The 24,792-nt window shown below is 41.9% G+C and overlaps 4 protein-coding genes across 5 annotated transcripts in view; 2 read left to right on the plus strand and 2 right to left on the minus strand.

The window, feature by feature from the left end:
* Positions 1 to 349: 349 nt before the first annotated feature.
* On the minus strand, positions 350 to 10,111 carry setd7 (SET domain containing 7, histone lysine methyltransferase). Its single transcript, XM_004553568.6, has 8 exons — positions 9,957 to 10,111; positions 7,637 to 7,766; positions 6,356 to 6,557; positions 6,065 to 6,254; positions 4,997 to 5,078; positions 4,784 to 4,901; positions 3,553 to 3,710; positions 350 to 1,292 (listed from the first exon to the last, which is right to left on the minus strand). Exons 1-8 carry the CDS (start codon positions 10,051 to 10,053, stop codon positions 1,100 to 1,102), a joined length of 1,170 nt encoding a protein of 389 aa, XP_004553625.2. The 5' UTR covers positions 10,054 to 10,111; the 3' UTR covers positions 350 to 1,099.
* A 3,703-nt stretch (positions 10,112 to 13,814) lies between these two features.
* Positions 13,815 to 16,497, plus strand: mgst2 (microsomal glutathione S-transferase 2). The gene is made up of 4 exons (XM_014411464.4): positions 13,815 to 13,960; positions 15,664 to 15,763; positions 16,064 to 16,216; positions 16,334 to 16,497. The coding sequence occupies exons 1-4, from the start codon at positions 13,900 to 13,902 to the stop codon at positions 16,434 to 16,436; spliced, it is 417 nt and encodes a 138-aa protein (XP_014266950.1). The 5' UTR covers positions 13,815 to 13,899; the 3' UTR covers positions 16,437 to 16,497.
* A 482-nt stretch (positions 16,498 to 16,979) lies between these two features.
* Positions 16,980 to 21,028, plus strand: LOC101474415 (short coiled-coil protein B). Of its 2 annotated transcripts, none has more exons than XM_004553572.6 (4): positions 16,980 to 17,128; positions 17,706 to 17,774; positions 17,856 to 17,936; positions 18,802 to 21,028. In XM_004553572.6, the coding sequence occupies exons 2-4, from the start codon at positions 17,759 to 17,761 to the stop codon at positions 18,942 to 18,944; spliced, it is 240 nt and encodes a 79-aa protein (XP_004553629.1). In that variant the 5' UTR covers positions 16,980 to 17,128; positions 17,706 to 17,758; the 3' UTR covers positions 18,945 to 21,028. The 2 variants fall into 2 exon arrangements, with proteins under 2 accessions (XP_004553629.1, XP_012775243.1); XM_012919789.5 differs by lacking the exon at positions 16,980 to 17,128 and adding an exon at positions 17,334 to 17,520.
* A 1,390-nt stretch (positions 21,029 to 22,418) lies between these two features.
* zgc:154054 (Alpha-1,3-mannosyl-glycoprotein 4-beta-N-acetylglucosaminyltransferase B-like) overlaps positions 22,419 to 24,792 on the minus strand; it is a 57,024-nt gene continuing 54,650 nt past the window's right edge. Inside the window, exon 15 of the mRNA XM_024800664.2 lies at positions 22,419 to 22,782. Within this exon, the coding sequence (XP_024656432.1) occupies positions 22,765 to 22,782 (18 nt within the window). The 3' untranslated portion in view covers positions 22,419 to 22,764. The remainder of the gene's footprint in view (positions 22,783 to 24,792) is intronic.

Raw genomic sequence — 24,792 nt, forward strand, 5'->3', positions numbered from 1 at the left:
GGAAGCCAAGATTTACTTTCATGTTTACCAAGTAGCCTCCTGGACATCTGAAACCAGAGCGGTGAAAACTTGTTTTCTTCAGTGACTGTATTTGTGTTTTTGTAAACATTAAAATATTAATGATAGCGCTGTTTTGGCTGATGTGATAAATCAGGACACAGGATAATGAGCACATGGGTAAAGAGAGGATGAGAACTCGTCAATAGTCTGTCCTCATCGTTTTATAAATCAGCAGCGATGTTATGGGGGTCGTTGCTGCTACAGGAGATTCTACCAATTAAAAATTAAAACAAAAAAAGTCGAAACTTTCCATTCTTGTGTCTTAAGATGATGATGCATGCAGACTGGGTTTCCTTACCTTGTACTTTTATTTCCGAGAGCATATGCACACAGATAGTTTGGTTAGAAAAGTGAAACAAGCTCACAGGTGAGTAATGGCAGACAGTCCATTATTTTCTCCCAAAGTTCTTGGATTAGAAACGCCCTTTACAAAGCTCAGGGCGTACAGTACCTAACCACTTCAGATCTTAGAAATAAATTAGCCACTGCGATGTTTATCCTGTACGGCAAGTAAACAGATCTGTCAAGTTACACTTTATGAAATGTATAGATTGGGATACGTAAATTAGTGCAAATGAAGTGTGGGCTGAACAGTTTGCAACAGATGACACAAAGACTGTGGGGTCCAAATAGTGGTGTTTGGAGGGGAGCTCTGTTAGGTAAACAGCAGCTAGAAGACACATACAGTGAGTGAGGATTCAGACAGTGGAAACTGAAGGAAGTCATCATTGCACAGAAATCTTGACTTGAATGAGGGTGTGTGTGATGAAGAGGATGTCAGACAGAGCGGCGCCTCCAGCCACAGATGTGTCTCCTCTAATATCATTTGGTTTCTTGCATAGTTCTTGTGTTTCTTTGGCCTGAGAGAGGCCTCCAATCATCCTGAATTGCTCAAGTAGTATTCCATTTGAATACTAAACTTGGTAACTTTGCAAATATTTCTCTAATATCAATTGCCACAATGCTCCAGCAGTCTTGTAAGGTGGTAGCACAGGTAGAGGGGAACGTTTTCATTGTCCAGAGGTATTCATCTGCAATCTCACTGTCCAGTAGGAGCCCCTCCTCTCTGCTCAAACGCCTCTAGCTCTCGCTTGTACCAATCAGGAGCCTCCGGGCCATTTTTTCCAGTTGGCTGGTGATCGTAACCGTAGGCAACCGTTAGCTCCTCATCTTTTTGCACAGCCCTCAAGGTTCGGATGCACTTGATTGGCCCAAAACGAGGATGGACAAACCTGTGCAAACCCAGGATAAACACAAATGCACAAAGTCAGGCAAGAAACACTACTTTGTGATTTCATTGTGAGATATGCTACAGTGACGTCTGTCATGGTACCACAAGTTAGATGCTTAGTATATTACTGGGTCTCGGGGCAAATCTTTGGAACATTTTTGGTGTAGGAAAGGTGATATGAGACAGGGCCGGAGGCAGGATGTACCATGGACTGGTCCTATTAGAATCACCCACTGCCCTAAGTGGCAGTGACTGAAAGTGTTGTTTAAAATAGTTAACTAAAGTTAACTAAAGTAAACAGGTGCCTGAATTTATTCTCAAAGCATCTAACTTTGTGTTTTAGAGACTTCTACATTGTACTCTCAGATGGTGCAGCAGGCTAACGCAGGCTAACACAAGGATAGAATACACGGAGCTTCCACATGAATGGTACAACGGTTATTTTATTGAATGGGATGGCAAACAATGCTCTAAGCACCTGCTCCTGGAAAGAAACCTTGCTGGTTTACAAAGACGAACACGTAAATAAATAAATGTGTGCATGATGAGAGTAATGATGGTTGATTGATGACCCTGAACTCAGTGTTTACTCTACACAGATGAGATATAAGCTGCTAATGCTAATATTTGCTTATAAAAACAACTACTGGTTTAACTTTAAAACTTGACAGTGCTCACATGCTAAGTTAGCTTTTTGTCATTTGAAGCTTAGTAAAATAAAATAATCAAATCACTACATGTCGCTAGTTCAATGAGTTCTTAGCTCAGGCTTTCCTGAGCAGCTGTATCGTTTGTCATCTTTGTACAAGTGTGGCCAACTACACAGAATAACTGCAACCTGTGTCAAGAGGTATATATGAATATAGCATTAGCCTCCTTACACTGACTAGCCCCCCAAAAAAACCAAAACCAAAGAATCCACTGCTGGTGCTGATGTGATATTTTCCATAACAACATTAATGGGACCATTGCTGTTAGGGGGTTAAAGCGGGGTACATGTACTTTTTTCTCTCTTGATCTTTAACTTGCTGTTACTGGAAGGGGAATAACCACATGCAAATCAGGTGTTCACTGTCCAGGCTATGGCTCACTGTTCACCTACCGACAGCTGAAAACGGCTCCAGCCCCACTATACGACACTGTGTGTTATTAAGACAGCATGACCACTGAACTGTTCAAACTGTCTCCGTGGTTCTCAGTTCTGACAGGTGGGGCACAAGTTACCTGGCAGAAAAGTCGCGCTGAACTAACTTTTACGGCAGAACAAAGAAATTTATAATTAATTAGGATTAATAATATGCACATCTGCTGAAAGCTGCAGCCGTGTGTCCATAAGAAGAAGAAGAAGAAGTGCACTGAAAAGCGTGAACACGTGGTCGGGTCTGTCGTGCATCGTTTACAGTGGTGCCGAAAACCAGGACTGGGTCACGAGAGACCCGACCACGTGTTCACATTTTCAGTATACTTCTTATTGCAGCTGTCCACTAACACACTGGGCTGCAGCTTTTGTGCTACAGCCTACACACATCAACAACAACAGGACCCAGTTCATTCAGTTTTAAGCCAGCGAGGCATGATTGGGGATTGGCGTGATCGGCTTGATCAGGTGTGCCCGTCTCCCCTGCAGCTGCAGACCATGCCCCAGCACAGCTCTGCAGTCAGAAACAGGCTCACTGCAGCCACTAAGAGTGAAGAGTATTAAACTCTCACTGAATTATATGTTTTCATCTCTGTGAACAAGTTTCTGGATTTCTTTTCTTTAATAAAACTAAGACTGAACTTTATTTTTCCATGTTTGGCAATGTTCACGTTCTATTTAACTTGTTGCGTTTTTGAAGAAGTGCTGCAGACTAATGAAGCAGTCTAGTGACAAAAGCCTCAAATAGTTAAATGAAAGTTGTTTGTTTAAAACAAAAATTACTGAAGGATTCATTGTGAATGACTTTGTTATCTAAATAAAGTTGCAGCTTTCTGTCACTGTTTTGCTTCGATGGGGCGTGAATGTGTGGGGAATGATGAAAAGGTTTGAGAACCACTGATCTAGCTGAGGAAAAACAGTTCTATTAAAAATAATTCCCTTCTGTATAACTCATCAAAGATTGCTTGATGTCTTCGGGAGCAGTAACAACATTGGTGGTGCATGACTACAGAAAGTCTTCAGCTGGTCTGAGTGAGGTTATTTCTGTTCAATTTGTAATCACATCAGGCTTCTTTTTTTTAAATGTCAGACTCTGCTGGTCAACCTGTCAGCTTATACTCACGGGTCATATTTGCAGTTGGGGATGAAAGAGTGGTTTGCTTTATGACCCAGAGACGCGCAGTATCTGTCCGTCTGGCCAAATGGCTGAGGGACGTCAATCACGGTATCCTCATCGAGTGAAATTGTGTTTCCATTCAGTGCCCAGTCCCTGCTGTCCACCTGATGAGTCACGGATAAAAACACAAAGAAAACACAAGCGCATTTAATGGGGATAATTCTACAGGGTGGGTCATTCATATGGATACAGCGTAACAACATGGGAATGGTTGGTGGTATTAAAGTCCTGTTTGTGGCACATTAGTATATGTGAGGGGCAAACTCCTCAAGATGGGTGGTGACCATGGTGGCCATTTAGAAGTCGGCCATCTTGGATACAACTTTTGTTTCTTCAATAGGAAGAGGACCATGTGACACATCAAACTTATTGGTAATGTCACAACAATGGTGTGCTTGGTTTCAATGTAACTTTATTCTTTCATGAGTTATTTACAAGTTTCTCTTTGTTCACAGCCATTGACATGTCGAAGAGGTTAACACATGAGGATCGAAATTGTGTTGATATCTGGTGAACGCAGTAACCAGGTCATTGCAGAAGATTTCAATGCAAGACCCCCTACGAGACCACCCATCTCCCATGCTGCAGTTAGCAAACTGCTTGCTAAGTTTGGTGAAACTGGTTCAGTGTTGGATTTGCCAAAATGTGGACGCAAGAAAACTGTCACTAATGAAGAAACATCAGTGGCTGTCCTAGCTTCATTCAGCAAGAGCCCACAGCGTAGCACTCGCCGCTGTCACTGGAGAGTGGCATTAGTCCAACATCCCTTCGGCGGATATCAGCTACTCACAAATGGCACCCTTACAAACTCCAGCTGCTGCAGCATCTCAGCGAGGATGACCCAGATCGGCCACAGAATTTGCAGAATGGGCAAAACAAAAACTGGAACAGGACCCTCAGTTCACGCAGAAGATTTTGTTCAGTGATGAGACAAACTTCTATGTGAATGGTGTTAACAAACAAAACCACCGCTATTGGTCTGACACTAACCCACACTGGATGGATCCCTCCAAGACTGTTGGAACTACAAAAGTGATGGTTTGGTGTGGTATATGGGGTACAACGATAGTGGGTCCATTCTTCATCAATGGAAACCTCAAGGCCACTGGATATTTGAAATTGCTACATGATGACTCTTAATGACCTTGGTGCGTTGTTTGTGGTCTGTGTTTCATACCTCAGAGTGGGTGATGCGTACTCCATTGTAAAAAGCCATCACAGTGTTGGCCTCAGCATCTGTCTTGGCGAAAAGTCCCTGTCCTGCTCCTCTGATTGTAGAGTCTGCCACAAACACTCTGACAAACAGAGGCAGGGGTAAGACAATGAAATACTGACCACGAATTCAAGAGGAACAATGTGATTGGTCAGGATTCCTATAAAACGTATCTACCTTTGGCTCTCATAAGGATCTGGAAGCAGAGTATGGGTGGCGATACAGGTGGATGTGGATTTGTCATACGAGTACACAGGACCTGTAAAAGAAGATTGTCAGATTAGTGGGATTCTTTAACCACAGGCCTTTCTCCATGAAATACAAGTGGAACCATATTAACCAGGGCCAGAGGAAATGACACGAGCATGGGTGGTGGACAGCACATGCAAGGCAGCACTGGTTAATGAGTGAAATGTAAAAAAACAAACTTCAATTAGAATGATACCAAAGTGACAGTAATTCCTCTACATATATCTCAGAACTGTTCAGTCACATTAGCCAGCTTAAATAAACGGTTGCATCCATGGCTCCTGTTGGCTTTCGGCTCTTGCAACTAGCCTAAATATTAATAGTCGTTGTGTCTCACGTTTCTGGACACTGACCAGCTGAGAGAGGAGCAGCACTTAGTGATGATGTGAAGAAGTTAGTGTATAACTTAAAGCAGTTTTAATAAATCCTTTAGAACTTTAAGGGGAAGCTTTCAAGAACATAAGATCAGCTCTTGTAGGTTTTAACACAGTTTCACAATTTGGCTCAACCGAAAACTTTCATATTAGCATCCATGGACCGTGAACTTGGTTATATGTTAATCTTCTTAAACCTGGTAGGAGCAGAAAGTAAAGCTGTCCAGGCAGAGTGCAGCAAAATGCAAAGGAGAGACTTTCACACAGGGAGTACAAATTATGAAATGGGATGTTTTAGTCTGGTCCATTTGTCAAGCTGCAAGCTATTAAACTGCTAAACAATTTAACAGCTTGCCCGTGCACATGATTGAGGTTTCTATCATTACGTTTCCAGTATATTACATTGCACTGAAACAATCCATGTCATCATGCATTATACCATAACACAGTTTCTTGATAATAAATGTATTATTATTTATTCACATCTATTAACGCTTTAGCCTTTTGCATCTTGAAAATCCAACATAATCAATTTTAGGAAAAGGGCAATTTCTTATTAAATGCATCAACTCCTGAACAAAAGTCTCGACAAACAAATGTGGACGTTGGCATCACTCCTTACTATTGGGGCTGATTTCGAAGCGTGGTCTCCCAGTCTGGTTGGAGATGACAGCAGCAAGTTGGGCCTCAATGAGCTCCCCATCCACAAAGCTTCCATATAGAGCCGTTCGACCGTCAGGGTAGATATACGCTACAGAGTCACCAGTCATTTCCCCGTCCTCGTTTACCTCCCCAAACACACAGCCTCTGTCCTAGACGCACCACAGTACACGCCAACATGCACAATACACATGGTTAGAAATACTTCTGCTATGTTCTGTATAAGCAGAAGTTAGACAGTAAGCTGACTCACAGGGTAGTAGACCCAGCATTCCCCACAGCGGTTGTTGCCTTTGTACTGGCCCTTGAACACCAGGTGACCCTCGCCATCGAACTCCTGAGCAGGCCCATTAAGCTCTCCGTCCACATATGTCCCGTTGAGGACGCCCCCATCTTCGTAGGTGTACACTCCTTGGCCCTGCAGAGCATCATCTACATAGAACCCCTCTAAAGTGCTGTGAGAGGGAAAAGAAGGACAACTGCAATTAAGATTTTTACATTTGAAGTCTAAATTCAATCTTCAAGGTGAATAGGGCCAGACAAAGGTTATTTATGTCTCCAGTATTTCTTTCTGAGGTTTGTCTAACTGTTCCTTCTTATTCAGGACAAACTTTAATCCTGAAAAACAAAACCAGTGCTGACATTCTAAAAAGTACAACATAATATTATCATTATATCAGCCATATGATATCATTTATTAAAAAAGAACAAACAAAACTTTTTCACATTTCTGCGGTATTGTTTTGAGAGAGGTAGTGGTGGTATGGCATAAAATAACTCAATGTATACTGCACGACAATTTTAGGGGTAGTTTTAAAAGGAAATTACATCTGTGATGGTTTTGTAATTACATCGGACAGGTTTGGTCACAGGTTTTCTGGCAGCCCACAATCAGACTGTGTTGGTATATCTGCAATGGTCCCATTAATAATCTATTCCATCTACGGGGCAAGCCGCTCAGTCATGTGTTGTACTGCATGTTTGGACTTGGAGGAGGAGAGTAGTTGTTTTCTTGTTTACTTCTGATGCCGCTGCCTGTAATCCAGTAATGTTTGTAACTGTAATGCTCAAGAACTTTACTCTGTTTTTCTACTGAAAAGCACACATGCATTAACACAATATTAATAAGTAAGTCTCAAAACCTTCTATTGGCAAATACATATGTAGCTTTGGAAAGGTGCCATTACACAGCTGCAGTAACACAGATGTTCACTTATCGCACAGCACACTATCACAATACCTGCGTCTGACTGCTCCTGCAGTGTTACACTCTTCTCCTTGGAGGAAACTGACCGCTGCTCAAAGCCATGTCCTCTGCTGTCACATGCATAATCGTACTTTTCTTTTATTATTACCAATATATCCACAATAATGAGGCGTTTGTCAGATAAATGCAGAACATACATCTTTCATATCTGGCAGTGACAGCGGTCAGATATAGTAAATGTTTTTAATTCAAGTAATGTCAGATTTACGTCCCCATCAGTGATCCTAACAGATTATTTAAGTCCTTAGTTTGTTATGTTTACAGTACCTTCCATCAAAGAAGAAGAACTTGCCCTTGCCATTTTTCTCTCCATGGGTGAAATGTCCTTCAAAGCGATCACTGGACGAGTAGGTCACAGTGCAGAAACCATGGGGCTGACCATCTTCATCCAATGGACCTGAAAGTTCATGCAGACACAATGTTTCAGTGTGATGAGGATGAGTTTTTAATGAAATCAGGTTATAGAAATAGATCCCAGATAGGCCCATCCATTTGTTTTCATGGATCTACCATAAAATACTAAACAAAGCATGTTCAGCTGATTTAAACGAGTACTACAAATAAAGCCTGTAAAGGTTTCTGCTGAGGTCCTCAAGCTCCTTTCTTAAACGCCTAAAGCACTTCCTGTATCTACTGTTACATTTTAGCCACGTCCCTCATGGAGCAGCAACAAGACCCGTGGATGATTACAGAGGCACCTGGCTAAAAGGACATGTCAGTCTAGAGCTCTAATAATTTGTTTTTGGACACTTTTGCTAACAGTGACATCTCTATTTTTTACTCTCTCGGTCTACTCCAACAACTTACTTGTTAACCTCTTGCTTTAACCGTTACATCCAACCAAAACATCAGTTGTGATTTGTAAAGTATGAACCAAATGATGCCTAAAGTCTATTTAGCATAGATGGGTCATTATTTTCAAAATCCTCACAATAAACAAAGTATCCTTCAATGTTCCAGAAGTTCAGTGCAGGTTACATCAGGTGGTTTCTTCAGTGGCGCTGACATAGCTCAGCAGAAACACTTGGTCATTACACACGGCGATAGAAATTAAACCCCAACTGATACAAGGTTTGTTTTTTTGTTTCTTTAAAGACTGATACTCATATTTGGTGATTTAGTAACCCGGGTTTCTAATATCACAGGTTTTGTGATAAGATCGTGACAATGCAAATTAAAAAGCAATGACGTTGAAGAGTGCCCTCTGATGGACAAACTGCAACATCAACACTCAAAGTTGTTGAGTGCTTCTCCCATCTCTTCTTTTTATTGGATTTATAGGTTCTTATCAGCCATCGATAATCCGGCAAACAGCAAATATCATCAGCCTGCTGATAAATCAGTCAGGCTCTAATGCAATTAAACACCAAACACTGTTGTTCCTCTATGTTTAATTGCACTAAAGTTCCTTTCAAAGAAAACTCGAACAGAAGAATAATTCAATCAGTTCCCATTAGTTGTTAATGACACACGGAACCAGTTACAATATTTTACTTCAGTCAGGAAATGAAACGGCAATGCTGGCGACAAAACACCAACTAAAATCTATTTTATTGCAAAAGGAAGCATCAGTACGTCCCTGGAGTGGAAATAAAAGCTTCATTTGCACGTGCTAATCACATCACAACACTCCTGGAAATAAATAAATTCAACAATAATAACTCGACACACTTTTAACCAACCACCAAGTAACAATAACATTTCTTAATATGTGTTATGTGAGAGTTTGGTTGACAGCATATTCGTACATAATTGTTACTCACTCACAGTGAGTAGATAACTGAGATTACAGCAAATGAAACTAAGTTACAGCTAGAATATAAATGAGGCAAACAAACAGCAGCGCAACACGATACCGTTGTATTTGCAGAATTCAGTAGGCCAGACTTCCAACGTGCAAAGCAGTACTGAGTCAGGGAAACGGGTTAAACCGTTTCAACCTCTGAGGGCAGTTATTTAGTCGGGGTGGGCAGAAACCCTTTACGGCGGTGTTGGAGCTTTTTAAACCTTCTGACTTCTTACAGCGTGTCCAGTCGGTTTCCTTTGAAAGAGCACTGTGATTAGCTCTGTGAGGGCTGCGTGCTAACGGGGGCTTCGGGTCCGTAGCTTTCAGCACTGTGTGCGCCACAGCGGAGTTTTCAGCCCGGGTCTCCTAACGCGACAGCACTACTTTAGTCCGACGCAGTGAAATCTCAGTCCAGCCTCTGAACGAGGGAGAAAGAACCCGCGTGTAACGGTGGTGCTAGTTTAACAACAAAGACGCGCAGCAACGAGTGCAGCACTACAACAAAAAGTAACATTTGGTGTCATTCTGCACTTCCTGCCCTGCTGACTAAACACAGCAGCCACGCTGGCAGCGGAGCACTAATACCCCACACACCGCCCTCACGCGCCTGACCGGCGGATCTCCTTGTCAAACAGAGGGCCTGGCGCTGCGAGCTCCCGAGCAGGCCCGCCGACAGATCCACTCATGAAGATTTGTTTAAAGACAATCGACACCACTCAGCCAAAGTGCTGAGAATACCTTCTCCACGGTGCAAATGCAGTCGTTCACGCGTACACGGCATGAATGGCAGAGGTTACGTACCTTCTACAACCTCTTCTACATTTTCATCGTCGCTGTCCATGCTGCAGGAGACCGCTGTGACCGCACCACGGCTTCGACTGCTTTTCCTGCCACCCATGTGGCGTCGTTTGGGGACGGTAACATGACAACCGGGGACACCTTTTTTCACATGCCGCACGTTTCGTGGGCATTTCATTATATTTGCACGGAAATATAGCGTGTTTAAAACTAGTAGGTTATTATTAAAAATAAGAAATCTCAACGAGCTTACTTTAATAAAAAAAATCATAAGAGTAAATAAACTGACAGTGCACTTAGATCCCCCCAGTAGAGCCAACATTTACATAAAGAATTTCTGTAAACATTTAATGGCATTTCTTAGCCGTCGCTGCTCAAAGTGGGGTTTTCTACAAAATAACCATTATAGCTATAAGGTCACATTTTCTTCTTCTTTCTGCACTAAGAAGAAGAAAAGGCCACCTCACCCTAACCTTTTCTGTCACACCAGCGTGTCCTCCATTACTACATCTATGAACGTCCTGTGTGGTCTTCCTCTTTTCCTTGTGCCGGGCGACTTCATTGTCAACATGCATGTGCAAACTTGCTCAGCTTCATCTCCAAAGCAGTCCACCTGAGCTGTCCCTCTGATGTGGTCATTTCTAATGTTGTCAGTGCCGGTCACTCCCAGGGGAAAAGCCCCTTCAGCTCTGCCACCTGTCTTTTTGTCAGTGGCATCACTTCCAAACCAAACATCATAACAGGTCCTACTGCCATTTTGTAAATCCACCCATTCACTCTTACTCCTATCCTTCTGTAACAATCTCTCCATCACCTCTCTATAAAATGCCTCTTTACATGGTTGACTCCTGGTATTTCAACCATTCCTCATTCCCTACATCTACTTGCAGCTTCAGTGTTACACCTGCCTTCTTTGTACGTCTTCATGAACTCTCTCAACACTGTTTCTCTGCATGAAGCCCTACTGCTGCTCGCTGACCGTCACCTCTCTAGCTTCTACTTCGTTGTATGGCTCATCAGCTTGATTTTCCTATAGCTGCATCCTTGTTGAAGATCAGTACCAGAACACTTCTTCTTCGTTCCTCAGGCGTCCTTTCCAAAACTGTGTTAAATAATCTGGTTTAAAAAGTCCACTGCCCTGTTTCTCAGACATCTCTATGCCTCCACATGTAAATCATCAGGACTCACTACCTTTCCACAGCTGCCCTCACTTCCTCCTTATACTTCCTGATTCATTAACATTCCTTTATGTCATCCTCTTACTCTCATGTCCATACCTACCCAACATCTTCTCATTATCAATTTTCTTTCACCTACAAATCCACTAAAATCAACCAATCACCACTATGTCCAAACAAAAAATATGTGGTGAAAGCTTCCATACAGATGTAATCATTCATTTCTCAAACATTAAATACATACATTATATTTTGTCGTAGCATTCACATACAATTGCAGTTTATACAGACTATGCCAGGGGTCAGCAACACCCAAAGAGCCATTTGGTAGAGTTGGATGTCTCGAGACCGGTCTTGGTCTCAAGACCACTTTTACGTGGTCTTGGTCTCGACGGACTTTTGTCTACCATTTGGACCCAGTTTCCACAGAAAAGAAAACACTGGGAGCCGCAAATACTTTTTGTCATCTAAAATGAAGATAACACTGTTATTGTTATGCCTTGTATACACCTGTATTGTGTATTGTGTTGCATCACAGAGGATCTCTCCTGGACGTACAACACCACAGCACTGGCCAAGAAATCACAGCAGCGTCTCTTCTTTCTCCGCAAACTAAGAAGAGCAGGAGCACCAGCCCCCATCATGCACACTTTCTACAGAGGCACCATCGAGAGCATCCTGTCGAGCTGCATCACTGTGTGGTTTGGAGCCTGCAATGCGTCCTGTCATAGAACCCTCCAACGCATAGTGAGAGCTGCAGAGAGGATCATTGGTGTCTCTCTCCCCTCCCTCCAGGACATTTACAGCACCCGTCTCACTAAAAAAGCCCTTTGCATAGCGGCTGATCCCACGCACCCAATGCAAAGCTTCTTCAAGCTGCTGCCGTCGGGGAGGAGACTGCGGAGTCTCCGGGCCAGGACCAGCAGACTGAAGGACAGCTTCATCCATCAGGCTGTCAGGAAGCTTAACTCCCTCCCGATTCTGCCCCCTCTCCCCTCTCTCCTCCACGGTCTCACTGAACTCTGTCACACACACACACTCTCTGACTCACTCACTGGCCTGCACCAGTTACCAGTCACTTTGTGGAGCATTGGACTGCCATTACCTCATAAGACTCTGTTGTTACACTATCTCTTACCGTACATTACTAAATCTCCATTTGCACTATTTGCCTACTTGCACTACTCTGCCTGGTTTACACCCAATGTCATTTACCCATTATATTGTATATTGTATAGCTTTCTTGTTATATGTAAAATTGTATTGTATTTATTTAAATTTTTACTTTTTAATTATTTTACCTGCATTTTTTAATCACTCTTATATTTAAATGTTCATTTGCTATTTTATCTAGGGATTGAGAGTAACGTAGTTTCTATTCTCTGTATGTCCTGTACATGTGGCAGAATTGACAATAAAGTTGACTTTGACTTGACTTTGACTTATGAAATCAATGAACTGCTACAGAGAAAAAAAATTTTTATTTATGGAATGAACACATTTTGAACCCTTAAAAAATATAACACAAAGGAAAGACAGTTGAAGGTCTCTTTTAAATGAATTAAAAAGCTGATCTTAAATTATTCATATACCAAACAAAAACTGTAGCGTTGAGCTGAATTTTAAAAGTAATTGGAAAAATTCACTCAACTGCTAAAAAAAGAAAGAAAAAGAAATATTTGCAAAATATCTGTATAAATATTTATTTTAAGTGGTTGACGTGTGTGGCGGGGCGTGGTCTGCACGCTACAGGGGAGGCGGACGCACCTGAGCGGCATCCGCAATCAAGCCCCCCCGGCTTAAAGTCTGTGCTCTCTCTGCTGTTGTGTCGACTGTGTGGCTACAGCAACAATGTGTAAAAATGCTCAATAAAGAAAAAAAAGCATGTACATGCAAACATCGCTGGGTCTGCCATGGCGCACAGCGTCTGCAAATCGGGGCTGTACGAAGTCACTTCGTCTTTACGCAGGACTGTAAGCTGCCATCTGTGAGGCGTGAGCGCTGTTTGTTTTTACCGTAGTTCATGGTGGAGAACAGCTGCTCACATACGTATGTGGATCCGAAGCTCCATACTTGGCCTGCCTGGGGTTGACACTCTCCATAAATGCAGGGCATTTCGGCTGATATGGTTTATGCGAGTGTGACGCTTATTTTGAGCGATGATAATAACATATGATTTTATTTTGATATTTGAAGACCACGAGAATCTTCCAATTTACAACTAGAAGTTAAAAAAGAACTAACACAAATAAAATACACTTCAGTTAAATACTTATATTTTTTCAAACCACGTGGAGCCGCAGGTTGCCGACCCCTGGACTATGCTCTAAGAAATGCCCCCCCTACAGTACCAGGCCTGCAGAATAAACTCACACTGATAACAGTGCGTGGTATACAGTGGCATGATAAATGAAGCTCGAGCCACTGTAATTAATTAAGGACCATCACACTTTAATTGTTCAGTTCTGTGCATGCATTTATACATGTGCATATATGACTGTATGATATGCTGATGATAAACTAACAGCAGGTATTAAAGTTTTAGCCAGGTTTTTCTTGTGGAGTGTTAGTGATAGAGTTCATAGAGAGTTCTGCCCACTCATGGCAGATCTTTAGCTGCATAAGAGTCACGGTACTTTCTTACTTGCACAACTTGTGGGATGTGCTAAAGTCCCTTTGCCCCAGGAAGTACCTCCTATTTGTTATGTAAAGCTGACTTTGTGTTTAGGAGCAAACTGTGAGGACGGCTGTTTTTTCCCAACAGTCTGATGGAAGCGGACTCCCCTCTTTTGTTGGCTGCAGTGTCCCTGCTGTCAGTTCTGCACATGGGTAAGTAAAACACAGCAGCTTAATGGATGTTGTGCATGTCAAGGTATTGTCCCAACTTAATAATAATGTGGGTGTGGTTTCCCACTCCTGTGTAGGTACTGTGCAACAGCAAGACTAGGCAAGTTTTACACTTAGCACTCCACTCATTTAGTGATCATCAGATCACATCTAGGATGCGGATTTCCTCTTGTCAGCAGCTTGAACATGGTTTCCCACACAGAAAAGCACATACATTCTAAATGCAAACAACATCCTTATTATTTTAAATGTGTGCATTTATCAAATCAAATCACTTTTATTGTCACATCACATGTGCAGGTACACTGGTACAGCACATGTGAGTGAAATTCTTGTGTGCGAGCTTCACAAGCAACAGAGGTGTGCAAAGTACAATAACATAAGCAAATATAAGAATGGCTAAATCTGAGAATTATATGAAGAAATATGTGTACAATATAAGAGTGTATGCACATTACTGAATGTGTATACTAAATATGTATGTCTACATGTGTGTATGTGTGTGTGCACATATTTTACAAATTAAATAGAGTTAAAATAAAATAAATATATAAAATCAGAATCAGAATCAGAATACTTTATTGATCCCTGGGGGAAATTATTTGTTTATATATATCTGTAAATATACAGAGGTTGTTAGTTGGATATTGTGCAAAACAAGTGGCATTTATATACAGTGTGGAGTGCATAATGTTGAAGTTCCAGTAGTGAAGCTGAGGTGTCTATGACGTGTTCAGCAGTCTGATGGCCTGATGGAAAAAGCTGTCTCTCAGTCTGCTGGTTCGGGACCGGATGCTGCAGAACCTCCTTCCTGATGGAAGCAGTCTGAACAGTTTATGGCTGGGGTGACTGGAGTCCTTGATGATCCTCCCCGCTTTCCTCAGGCACCGCTTCCTGTAGATGTCTTGGAGGGAGGGAAGCTCACCTCCAATTATCTGTTCAGAGCACCGCACTACTCGCTGGAGAGCTTTGCAGTTGTAAGCGGTGATGTTGCCATACCAGGTGGTGATGCATCCAGTGAGGATGCTCTCAATGGCACAGCGATAGAAGGTCCTCCCCTTTATACTAGTTTATTGATTTATACTGAGCAATCTCCACTTTTTACACATATGTTGAGCAGTATATGTTGCCGTGTTTTATAGTATAGTACTCTTATAGTATTTTCAGACTTTGATTCTTGTGGGCCTTTAATGTGGCTTCAAGCGTTTCTTCGCCCAGAAAAATTGTGTGCAGGTTTAACTATCACCAGGCCAGTGTTAACCGGAATTCTTGATCATGGCTGTTGTTGATGCATTTTCTAATGTGGAATCATTCTGAGGAGAATGTCAAAAACATGATAATGCGAACACCACGGTTCACCATGAAGCTCAGAATATTCTTCTGGGTAGAATCTAGACTCTGTAGAGCATTTGGACAACTACGAATCTGCTTTGAGACGGAGGAGCTGAGAAGTGCCTGCTGTTCAACTGACACTTCATGGAGCTTGGTCAGTTTTATCATGGTGGTCTACAGAGAGAAGTTCATGGCTTGGATTTTGTTCCAATGTTCAATTTTATCCCTTGAAAACAAAATCTACAATTTATTAAACTGTGCAAAAAAAAAAATTAGGTGGCTAAAATAGGAAATATACTTGTGAATTGTATAAAGAAACATGTAAAGAAACCTCTGTCACTGTCTCCTCTCAGGCTACCTGGCTCGGCGGGTAGGAAGATCCAGGATGGCTTACAACATCGTACCTCCTGTTGTCACTGGACCTCCAGAATTTGAGAGGACATTCCGTGCACAGTAAGAAGACCTGATTGTAATGCTATAGTCAAATGAACTGAAGGGTAAAACTAGTTTAAACAGACTACTTTAAAGTAGTAGTCTGATTACAGAGTGATATGGGAGAGAATGCCTGAGGAATGGAGAAACAGTTTACTGGTACCACACCATGAAGTTATTCAAAGGAGTTTCTGAAGCTAGGTTAAGAAGAGAGCTGACAATCAGTGAGCAGCAGTGTGGCAGAGGGAGCTGATCTGCAGTCAGAGTAGGGACAAGGTGGAGCTCCAAGGATGTCCTAACATTACCTGTGTTTGTTCTCAGTCAGAACTGTGTGGAGTTCTACCCTCTCTTCCTGGTGTCGATGTGGACCTGTGGTACCTTCTTCAGTGAGGTGATTGCAGCTGCAGGAGGGCTAGTGTACATGGTCGCTCGACAGATGTATTTCAGTGGATATATCACGTCCCCCAAGAAAAGGTCTTTCATGATACTAAAATATCAAATACTTAAAAGCACATGGTGGCAGCGCTGACTTTAAAGTATCTGATGTTTGACCTATTACAGCACGCTGACTGAGTACTTTCTGGTTTGCAGGTTACCTGGCTTTATTCTGAATTTGGTTGTCCTCGGCATTCTGTCTCTGCTGGGTTCGATTGGAGTGCTGCGTGGAATACTATACAAATACTTTCTTATCTAACTTTGAAAAATGTCATCAAACTGTGCAAACCAACAAATAAAGTTATTTGTATTTGGTAGAAGTTTTTATAAAATTATTTTCCAATGTTTATATTTTCAGTTCTTTATAGTTTAGACTAGGTTTACATGTTCAGTTGTTGTTGTTTCTAAATTAGTTTCAGTGCTGTATGTTTCCTTATTATTATACTATGTGTGTATTTACGATTAACTTTTCAGTTTTACTTTTCGAGTTAACTATTTTCTTTCTCTATACTTTTAGCTTGGTTTTTATTCATTAATATAATCTTGGAACAAAGACATATAATAGCATAAATATCTGTTAGATTTAACTGTGTGACCATGGCCTGCATAGCTTATCTAAAACAGCATTTTCCAACTTCAAAAAAGGAGTGGCTTTAAGCGATTTACCTTCAAGTGTGCAACACCTTAAGTGTTGTTTCCGGCAAGAACTGTGGTACAATAAAATAACTGCAAACAGTGGAAAAAAGGGGGAAAAGATGAACTATGATGTCGTTCTGTTGTTTGTCCCAGCGGGGTGTACGGCGCCCCCTGGCGGCTGTGAGGTGCAAGTGCCTGATAATAGCCAATGAATTCTAGCACTGCCGAGAACATTCAAGCTGTGCTGAATTACGCTAGTCTTTAATTTTCCTATCGATATTTAGCGCTGCAACGTTTGTTTTTCCACGTCGCTGGGTATGGGTCCTTTCATTTTACGGCTTATACCTAACTGCGTGTGGCAGCTAATTTTAAATAGCCTCCGGCTAACGGTTATTAGCATAGGAGCAGCTAGTTAGCACCACACTGTTAGCACGGTGTGGTTTACTTTGGCCAGCTGGTCTCTTTGATCAGTTTTAAAAATACCCGTGGTTCACGTGACCTTTAGAAGGGTCCGATACCAGACAAACAAGCGGTCATAGGGTTTAGCTGTTAGCATTATTAACGCTGTTGTAGGCACTGTCTCTTAGTCACGGCGCTGCACTGGTGTGCTGAGAATAATAAACTCTTGTTAAAATGTGTTGTTATTATTATAGGTGTGGCAAAAGTGATGATTAAAAAGAATTGTGTGCACCGCATGACAACAAAATGTAAGCGTTTACTGCCAAGTGACAGCTGAGGCAGCTGCCCAGAGCAGTTTTGGTAAACAGCATTTCATCACGTTGTGTAACATACGTGTGAAAAGCTGTACGGTCGTTTTCAAGCATGCGTCGCTTTTGCTACAAACAGTGGATAAGCTAACTTACAGATATTTAACTGTCAAATGTTCCTGCAGTGTCCCCGAGAGTCGCAGCCCTGCATTCCAAAAAGGAAGACGAGTACTTCACCATGAGCTCAGAGGATGGTGAGACAACACACACACACCCCTCCACAGTGTGCATGTTCACTCTTTCCTGCGCCTGACGGCTCCGTTCGCCTGCTGCAGGTGACATGGAGAACCAGGCTGAGCTGGAAGAGAAGACCAGGCTCATCAACCAGGTGTTGGAGCTTCAGCACACTTTAGAGGGTAGGCACGTGCAGCCTCACAGCTGTTACCTGCTAAAATGGAAAATGAATTCTTTAAATATAAACTGTAAGGTTTCTTGTGGGGTGGCTTAGACTCGTGTTGCAGCTTCATGTCACGCTGGGATTTGTAGATGAAATTGTGCATTTACATTTTTAAAAGTTGCCCCTAACTTTACGCACTGTAGATGGGCTTTTGGTGGGAAGCATCAGAATGTTGATTTCTCTATGTGAATGTTACTCATAAATGTATCTGTGCCAGCAGAATGTTCACAGATTGATAACACACAGCAACACTGCATCACTCAGAGTGGATTTGAGCTGTTTAGCCTCATTTTTAAACCAGCTTAGTTTGGCCCGTTGAACTCTGCACCGTCTGGCTGATAGTAGAAACTCATTCTGAGAGTTCTGGTTGCACAGTGTTTGAACATCAGTGGGGAAAGGTGACTTCAACACAACCCTACAGTCTCTGCAGTGTGGACAAAGTCCTTGGTGTTTCACGCCAAGTCAGTGGTCGATGGTGGCCTCAGCGATTGCCTTACTTTCTGAATCAATACAAAGCTTCTTATTATGGTTAAATATAATTTCCCTGTTGCACGTGCAGCACTGAGATGTGTTGTGTGAACAGACACACACATTTATTTTGTGTTTGGAGAGTGGAAAGATCAGGAGGTGTGACAGAAATGAAGGAAACACAGAATAGGTGCACCTAACATAACAGTGTTTGCTGAACTATGAATGAGCTTTAAATGTTTTTTTAATGGATTCTTGGATAATGATGATGTTTTAAACTGTAATGAATACGTTTACCACCCTTGTAGTTTCCACATTCCTGTATGGTTGACTGATGTTTTTGTTGACGTGTTCAGACCTGTCTGCCCGAGTCGATGCTGTAAAGGAAGAGAACCTGAAGCTGAAGTCGGAGAACCAGGTCCTGGGTCAGTACATTGAGAACCTCATGTCGGCTTCCAGTGTCTTTCAGACCACTGACACCAAGAGCAAACGAAAGTAAGGAGACCTTCAGAGAGGCCTGACCTAAATCCACCCCTCCACCGTCCCTAACAGAGCCCAGACCGTACCAGAGGACTGGACTCACGGACCCTTTAATACTGCTGAAACCTGAAACCCGTTTCTGTCTCTAACATGTGCAAATAAGGGAATTTGTTGTTTTCGTAATGTGGCTGCAGTGGCCAGTGTTGCATTCATTAAAAGAGAATGTCCAGAAGAAAAAGAAGAAAGGGAGCCCTGATCCAGAGCTGCACATTAATATTAAACCTAACTCACGAGCTGACACACACTTGTCAGGAAGGACAGCTGGCCTGAATCCTCTTCTGATATCTGAGTGCCTGAAATCTGTGCAAGTCTACAGAAGGAAAACATGCTTTGCTGTTTTTCCCACATAATGAGTCCTATTTCATAAAGTACAGTTCTGTGAGGTGTTTAGCACTTTCCTAATTTCTTATTTTCTTTACATATTTGTTACAGATCATCAAAAGTTAGACTTTGAAATGAGTAAAATGCAGTTTTTAAATGATTGTTACACATGTTAAAGCTGTGCAAACCAACCTATGTGGGAAAAGTAATCCCGACTTGATCCGATTGAGTGATGTGAGACACTCGTTGCCACTTAACACAAATAATTGACAGCAGTTGTTGCACAACCAGTTATTTGGTCTTTGGGGGTAATAACCATAAGTAGGGACAGAAAGGTGGGTTTGTATCGTTTATTTCCCTTAAATAATTAATAATCATTTAAAAACTACATTTTATATTTGCTCCGGTTATCTTTGTCTAATATGAACGTTTGTTTGATCTGAAACATGTAAGTGTGACAAATATGTAAAAGACCTCAGGAAGTTGGAGGAACACTTCTACACGACACTGTCAATCCCATTTGTTCTTCTGGAATATCTAAATGATGAGATACGATTCAAGCAGCTGTCACCTGGTTAACTGTAACACCAACTCTGTGGACATCACAGTTAGTCAGTTCAGTTATGTTTGCAAACTCGTGGCACACAAACAGGAAACCGGTGAGATACCTGGAACTAGACTTTCTAGAATCCTGTTGTGTAATGTGTTGATGTAAACAAAGAAACCAGACCCAATCAGTGTGTAAGACGGGCTTCCTGTTTAAGCGACGGTGAGTGCTTTGAGTTTCAGAAAACGTAAGAGCTCAGCTTTTGTGCCATGTTCATATATTCAGACTTTGTTTTTTGGCATTTTGCACACATACAAAGCAAAGACAAAAGTGCAATCTTACACTGGCCTTTTGTGTATCAGCAAACAAGCTGAACTCGTGGTTAGGTTTCCACCTTTAGGAAGCCTGCCGAGGGGCAGCAGTCTTGTGAGCTGTACTGCATGTACGTTTTGGAGTCATTAAATAAATAATGGTTTGCTTTTATATGGCTATTCTGTGAGTGTGACAAAAGTCTCGGTGTTTTCATGTATTCGGTGCTCACAGATGTAAATCAGCAGAAACAAGAATAATAGATTAGCTTCCAGTCAGTGTGGTTAGTGTTACACCTCCTGCAGATCTTCTGATACACAGGAAGGCATCACCGAAGAACTGACACTGGATTACAATTGTCACAGTTCAGATGATGCTTTGAAAATACCGGTGACGTTACTGCTCCTGAGCGCTGCACACAGGCCTGACACACAAAAAGAAAACTTCCACACCACAGATGTTGAAGTGTTTACATTAAATTCTGTCTTCTGCTCTCGATACTTGTTAGTGAGGAGCTTGGCTTGATCTAAGATGGGATTGACACACCTTGTTTTAATTCTGAGTCAGTGTTGCTGCCATTGCTACAGCTCCAGTGGATCTTTGAATGGCTACTTTAGTTCCAAACCCCTGGTCTTTGTCATTTCAGCGTGATGTCACTTCCTCTTTCTTGCTGCTTGGGTTGGGATTAAACAACACTAGTGGCACTGTTTGAGTTCACAGCTAAAACCATGATGTGTCATTTTGATTTGAGCCTGTGTGCGCTGATTGATGAACTTCTCTTTAACCATGCTGTATACTGTTTACATTTTGTTCGATTGCCAGTTTGACTTGGCAAGTCTTAGTTAAATAAAGTTACGATCTTTTCATGACGTTTCTAAGTGATATTTCTTGAGCTAACAATCTCTTTGTTTTATTTGCCGCTCACGGAGTCAACTAAAGGTGCTCACCAGGACCTGATACCATCCATTATGCATTTAACAGCTGGTGTATGAATAAGAACACAGAAAGGTGGTCAAACTAAAAAAAGGAAAGAAACTATTTTGGTATATTCAACTATATAATAACGAGAAGAAGAAGAAGAATATGTACAAATGATGACAAAGATGCAATTTAAAATAGTATCTTTGCTACAGTGTTACATCTGCATTGTAAGAGTTGAGTTGTTTTTATGGTTAACTTTGATTCCCTGGGTCTTTTCCTGTGTGTTATAACTTTTCGATATATTTTCATGTGCCTTATATTTGCTTTGTGACTATGTGTCTTATTTTGAAAGAAATATTTACACGTTACCATAGCGACCAGAGAGCATTAAGGGGCAGAGAGGAGGATGCTACTCTCAGTGTTGTTGGCGCATTTCAGGAGGACTAATAAAATAAAGGACTAATAAAGTTACACAATTACAGTGAATTTGCATTTATTATTATATTTACAAGCTACCACAGATTTTGTCTTGGTCGTATCATTTTATTTTGTTGTGTTTATCTGCGACAGCTTAAAGGCTGGTCCGTGAAAATGTTGTCTGACATTAAACCGGTCCATGGCGCAAAAAAGGTCGGGGACCGCTGGTCTAAACAACACTGGATCATCTCGAGTTTGGTGCCTTTCTCATGCTTGAATGGTTCATAGATTTATGCTAAGTGGCTTAACAAACAAAAGATTTCTCTGGAAGTGGTCAGTTAAAAGTTGCTTAGGCTGCTGCCCCCGCGACCCGGCCCCGGACAAAGCGGATGAAGATGGATGGATGGATGGATGGTCAGTTAAAGGACTAGAGTGAAAGTGACCAGTATCAAACGCCACTATCCAAAGAAAGCCTGGAGACCTGCTGCTCAAGAACAAAAAAAATGCAATATTAAATTTTTGCAGATGTGAATGTCAAAATATTTTGCTCGGTTATATTTATATCAGCGGTGCATTAGTATCATTGAGTCAGAAGAAACTACAGTGTGTGTCTAGCTCTCAGGGAACTGATGCAGCTGCTACCTTCTGTGCATCCATATAGCATCAGACTGTGGATACAAACACTACATCAGAATCCTCTGCATGCTTTAATGCTGGATTTTGCTTGCGTCAAGTAAAATATAGAGTGTCACCATACTTGGACAGCCTATAGGAATGGCCTGTATCAGATGCATGATGAGATGAAACTTGACATCTTTGAGCATCAAACTAAAGAGTGCTGTCGCTGCAGGGGATTCTTTGGACTTTGAAGAACCTGTTTTGCGTTTTTTTCATGTAAAATGAGCTGAAATGAAATCCTTACAAGACAACTTGATATTCTTTATTTGTAACAAAAATAGAATAGTGCAGTAATTTACTCAGTGAATAGCTCTGGTGTTACATCAGTGAAACGTTTGGGTGGAGTGAATTTAAGCAGCTAATATGAGCCACCACTGTGGCCAATTTGGACACTTCCATCCAGGATGGATGGAAGTGTCCAAATTTATTCACATAAACTGCCTGTTATGTGAATAAGGATTATTCACATAACAGGCAGTTTAGGCACATGTAAGCCTTTTATTGGACGTCCATGTAGACAAAGTCTTTGTGCAGCAGGTGGCGCACTAATCAGCCTGAGTGAGAGTTTCCTTCTTGTCTGTGGTCTTCAAACTTTAATGAGTATCTGACAGACAGAAAGAAAAAGAAAAGTGTTAACCACACACAGCATCCACTGACGCCACCACCTACCTCTTCCTGGCTTATTGTTTAGGTTAACAAGTAACACAAAGAAAAACTGAGCTTTGTAGATTTTCACAGACCGAGTTATTGCAGGGAAACCTGCACGCATGCATGAGGTATATGTTGAAACAACTTGGTGCACCTCAGAATAACTTCAGTCAGACTAGCTGCTGTGTGATTGAACGTCTGCATGCCACCACAAGCCCAGTTGTGAAAGTAACAGCGGAGCTCAATAAGGGCGTTTCGTCATAATTTTTTTTTCTCTATTATTTCTGTTCTTTCCAGTCTGACCTCATACTTCATAGGAAGAGAGTTAGAGGTCAGACCGGTTGTACAACAAGCCTGGTTTTCTACCTGATCTGTTTTTAATGAATATTCCTGTTTGATTTAACAGGAACTGAAAGTAGTCTGAAACTATGGGCTCAAAATGTGGTCAGAAATATTTTGTACTTGTAAAAAAGATTTGTGTGTGGACTTAGAAAAAAAAACCCTGCAAGTTACAAGTACGAATTTTGACCCCTATTTTTCTTCCTTTAAGCTGATTGGTCAATGTCATGTCAATCACAAATTAAACAATCCAATCAGAGAACAGATGGGTTTGGCTGTCGAGGGGCGCTTTTTTGAACTGCAGGTCTTTGAAGGGAATAAATGCCCTTTTACATGCCAACCCAGCGGTTTCCTTCATCACCACGAAGGAAAACAGTCTGTGGTCGTCCGAGTTTGGTGATTTTTGTGTCACAGGTCTACGTGTTTAATACAGGGACTTCCACAGCCTTTTCAACAGCGCTGCGGGGTGGGGGCGGGCAGTGTTTTGGAAATGACAGTCTTCATTACAAAGCTTTCTTCGTTATGAATTAGCATACATGTTTTTATTGAACATTTGAAGAACCAGCAAAAAAAACAAACTCTTGTAATAGGGTTGCCAACCGTCCCTTAAAATACGGAATTGTCCCGTATTTCGAAACAAAAGTACACGTCCCGTATTGAGCTAATAAGGGACGCACTTTGTCCCGTAATACAGTGAGAATCAAAAGTAGTCTATAAATGTTAATGGAATTAACACTTTGTTTGAAAACATAATTCCCAGCCCCTCTCCTGCTTTGTGACCAATGCGCTGACAGCACACTTATCGCACACTGTCTGCCCAGCTTTATGCTGGGCAGACAGTGTGCGATTTTTTTTTCAGTCACGTTATTCAGCTCCTGCTCAAACTGCAGGATTGACTCGCAGGGGTTAGAAGTTGGTAGGTCACGATGCAGGTCTCACACTATACCGCCCGATGCTCTGATGCGACCTGAGTGCTCACACTGTGCCTCCATAAAATGAAGGTTATAGCAGAAAATCTGTCGCTCTCTGTCTTTCACTCACACAGACACACCACCATCAACTTTGCTAAATTGCTAATGAAAAACACTCATCAGGCAGCTGTGATTGAGCAGCATGTAAATCCAACTGTTTTCACGGTTGTTGTGTCGTGATAATTTTGTGATGCCACATCGAAAAGGCTCGGATGAGCTTTCCAAAGTTCTACAAGTTGTGCCTCCATCGCTTGTGTCCAGATCACACGCTGCACAGCCGTGCTGCTCCGTCTTTTTCACCGACGTTTACGTGTTTGCGCGTGAGCAGTGTGAGCGGCTCACGAGCGATTGATGATCGGGAGCTGCTCGAGGTGTTAATCGCTTCTCGTTACCCCACGTATACTACACGACGCACGACGAAGGCCAAAAAACGGTCCGATCACCAAAACGGTCGCACGACTCAAAAATCGTCTCAAAATGGGCCTAAAACCGCACAGTGTGAGCCCAGCATTAGAGCAGCAATGTTTGTTCCCCTCAGAGAAAGGGAAGAATGGGAAAAGGAAAACACCTGGCTGGAAAAAGTTAATATGGGCATGTGCAGTGAATATCAGCGCTATGTGGCCAGAAGTGTGATAATATAATTTATTTTGTGTAAT

The sequence above is a fragment of the Maylandia zebra genome, linkage group LG2, assembly GCF_041146795.1.
Source record: "Maylandia zebra isolate NMK-2024a linkage group LG2, Mzebra_GT3a, whole genome shotgun sequence".
NCBI lineage: Eukaryota > Metazoa > Chordata > Actinopteri > Cichliformes > Cichlidae > Maylandia > Maylandia zebra.

Excerpts from the sequence above, each read along its gene's own strand:
- setd7 (XM_004553568.6), bottom strand. The coding sequence starts at position 10,053 with ATGGGTGGCAGGAAAAGCAGTCGAAGCCGTGGTGCGGTCACAGCGGTC. Across the intron at positions 4,902-4,996 it reads GATCCTTATGAGAGCCAAAG|AGTGTTTGTGGCAGACTCTA; the intron begins GTAGATACGTTT and ends TCTGTTTGTCAG. Across the intron at positions 1,293-3,552 it reads CCCAACTGCAAATATGACCC|GTTTGTCCATCCTCGTTTTG; the intron begins GTGAGTATAAGC and ends GGGTTTGCACAG.
- mgst2 (XM_014411464.4), top strand. The coding sequence starts at position 13,900 with ATGGAAGCGGACTCCCCTCTTTTGTTGGCTGCAGTGTCCCTGCTGTCA. Across the intron at positions 13,961-15,663 it reads GCTGTCAGTTCTGCACATGG|GCTACCTGGCTCGGCGGGTA; the intron begins GTAAGTAAAACA and ends GTCTCCTCTCAG. Across the intron at positions 15,764-16,063 it reads GAGAGGACATTCCGTGCACA|TCAGAACTGTGTGGAGTTCT; the intron begins GTAAGAAGACCT and ends GTTTGTTCTCAG.
- LOC101474415 (XM_012919789.5), top strand. The coding sequence starts at position 17,481 with ATGATTAAAAAGAATTGTGTGCACCGCATGACAACAAAAT. Across the intron at positions 17,775-17,855 it reads CACCATGAGCTCAGAGGATG|GTGACATGGAGAACCAGGCT; the intron begins GTGAGACAACAC and ends CGCCTGCTGCAG. Across the intron at positions 17,937-18,801 it reads GCTTCAGCACACTTTAGAGG|ACCTGTCTGCCCGAGTCGAT; the intron begins GTAGGCACGTGC and ends TGACGTGTTCAG.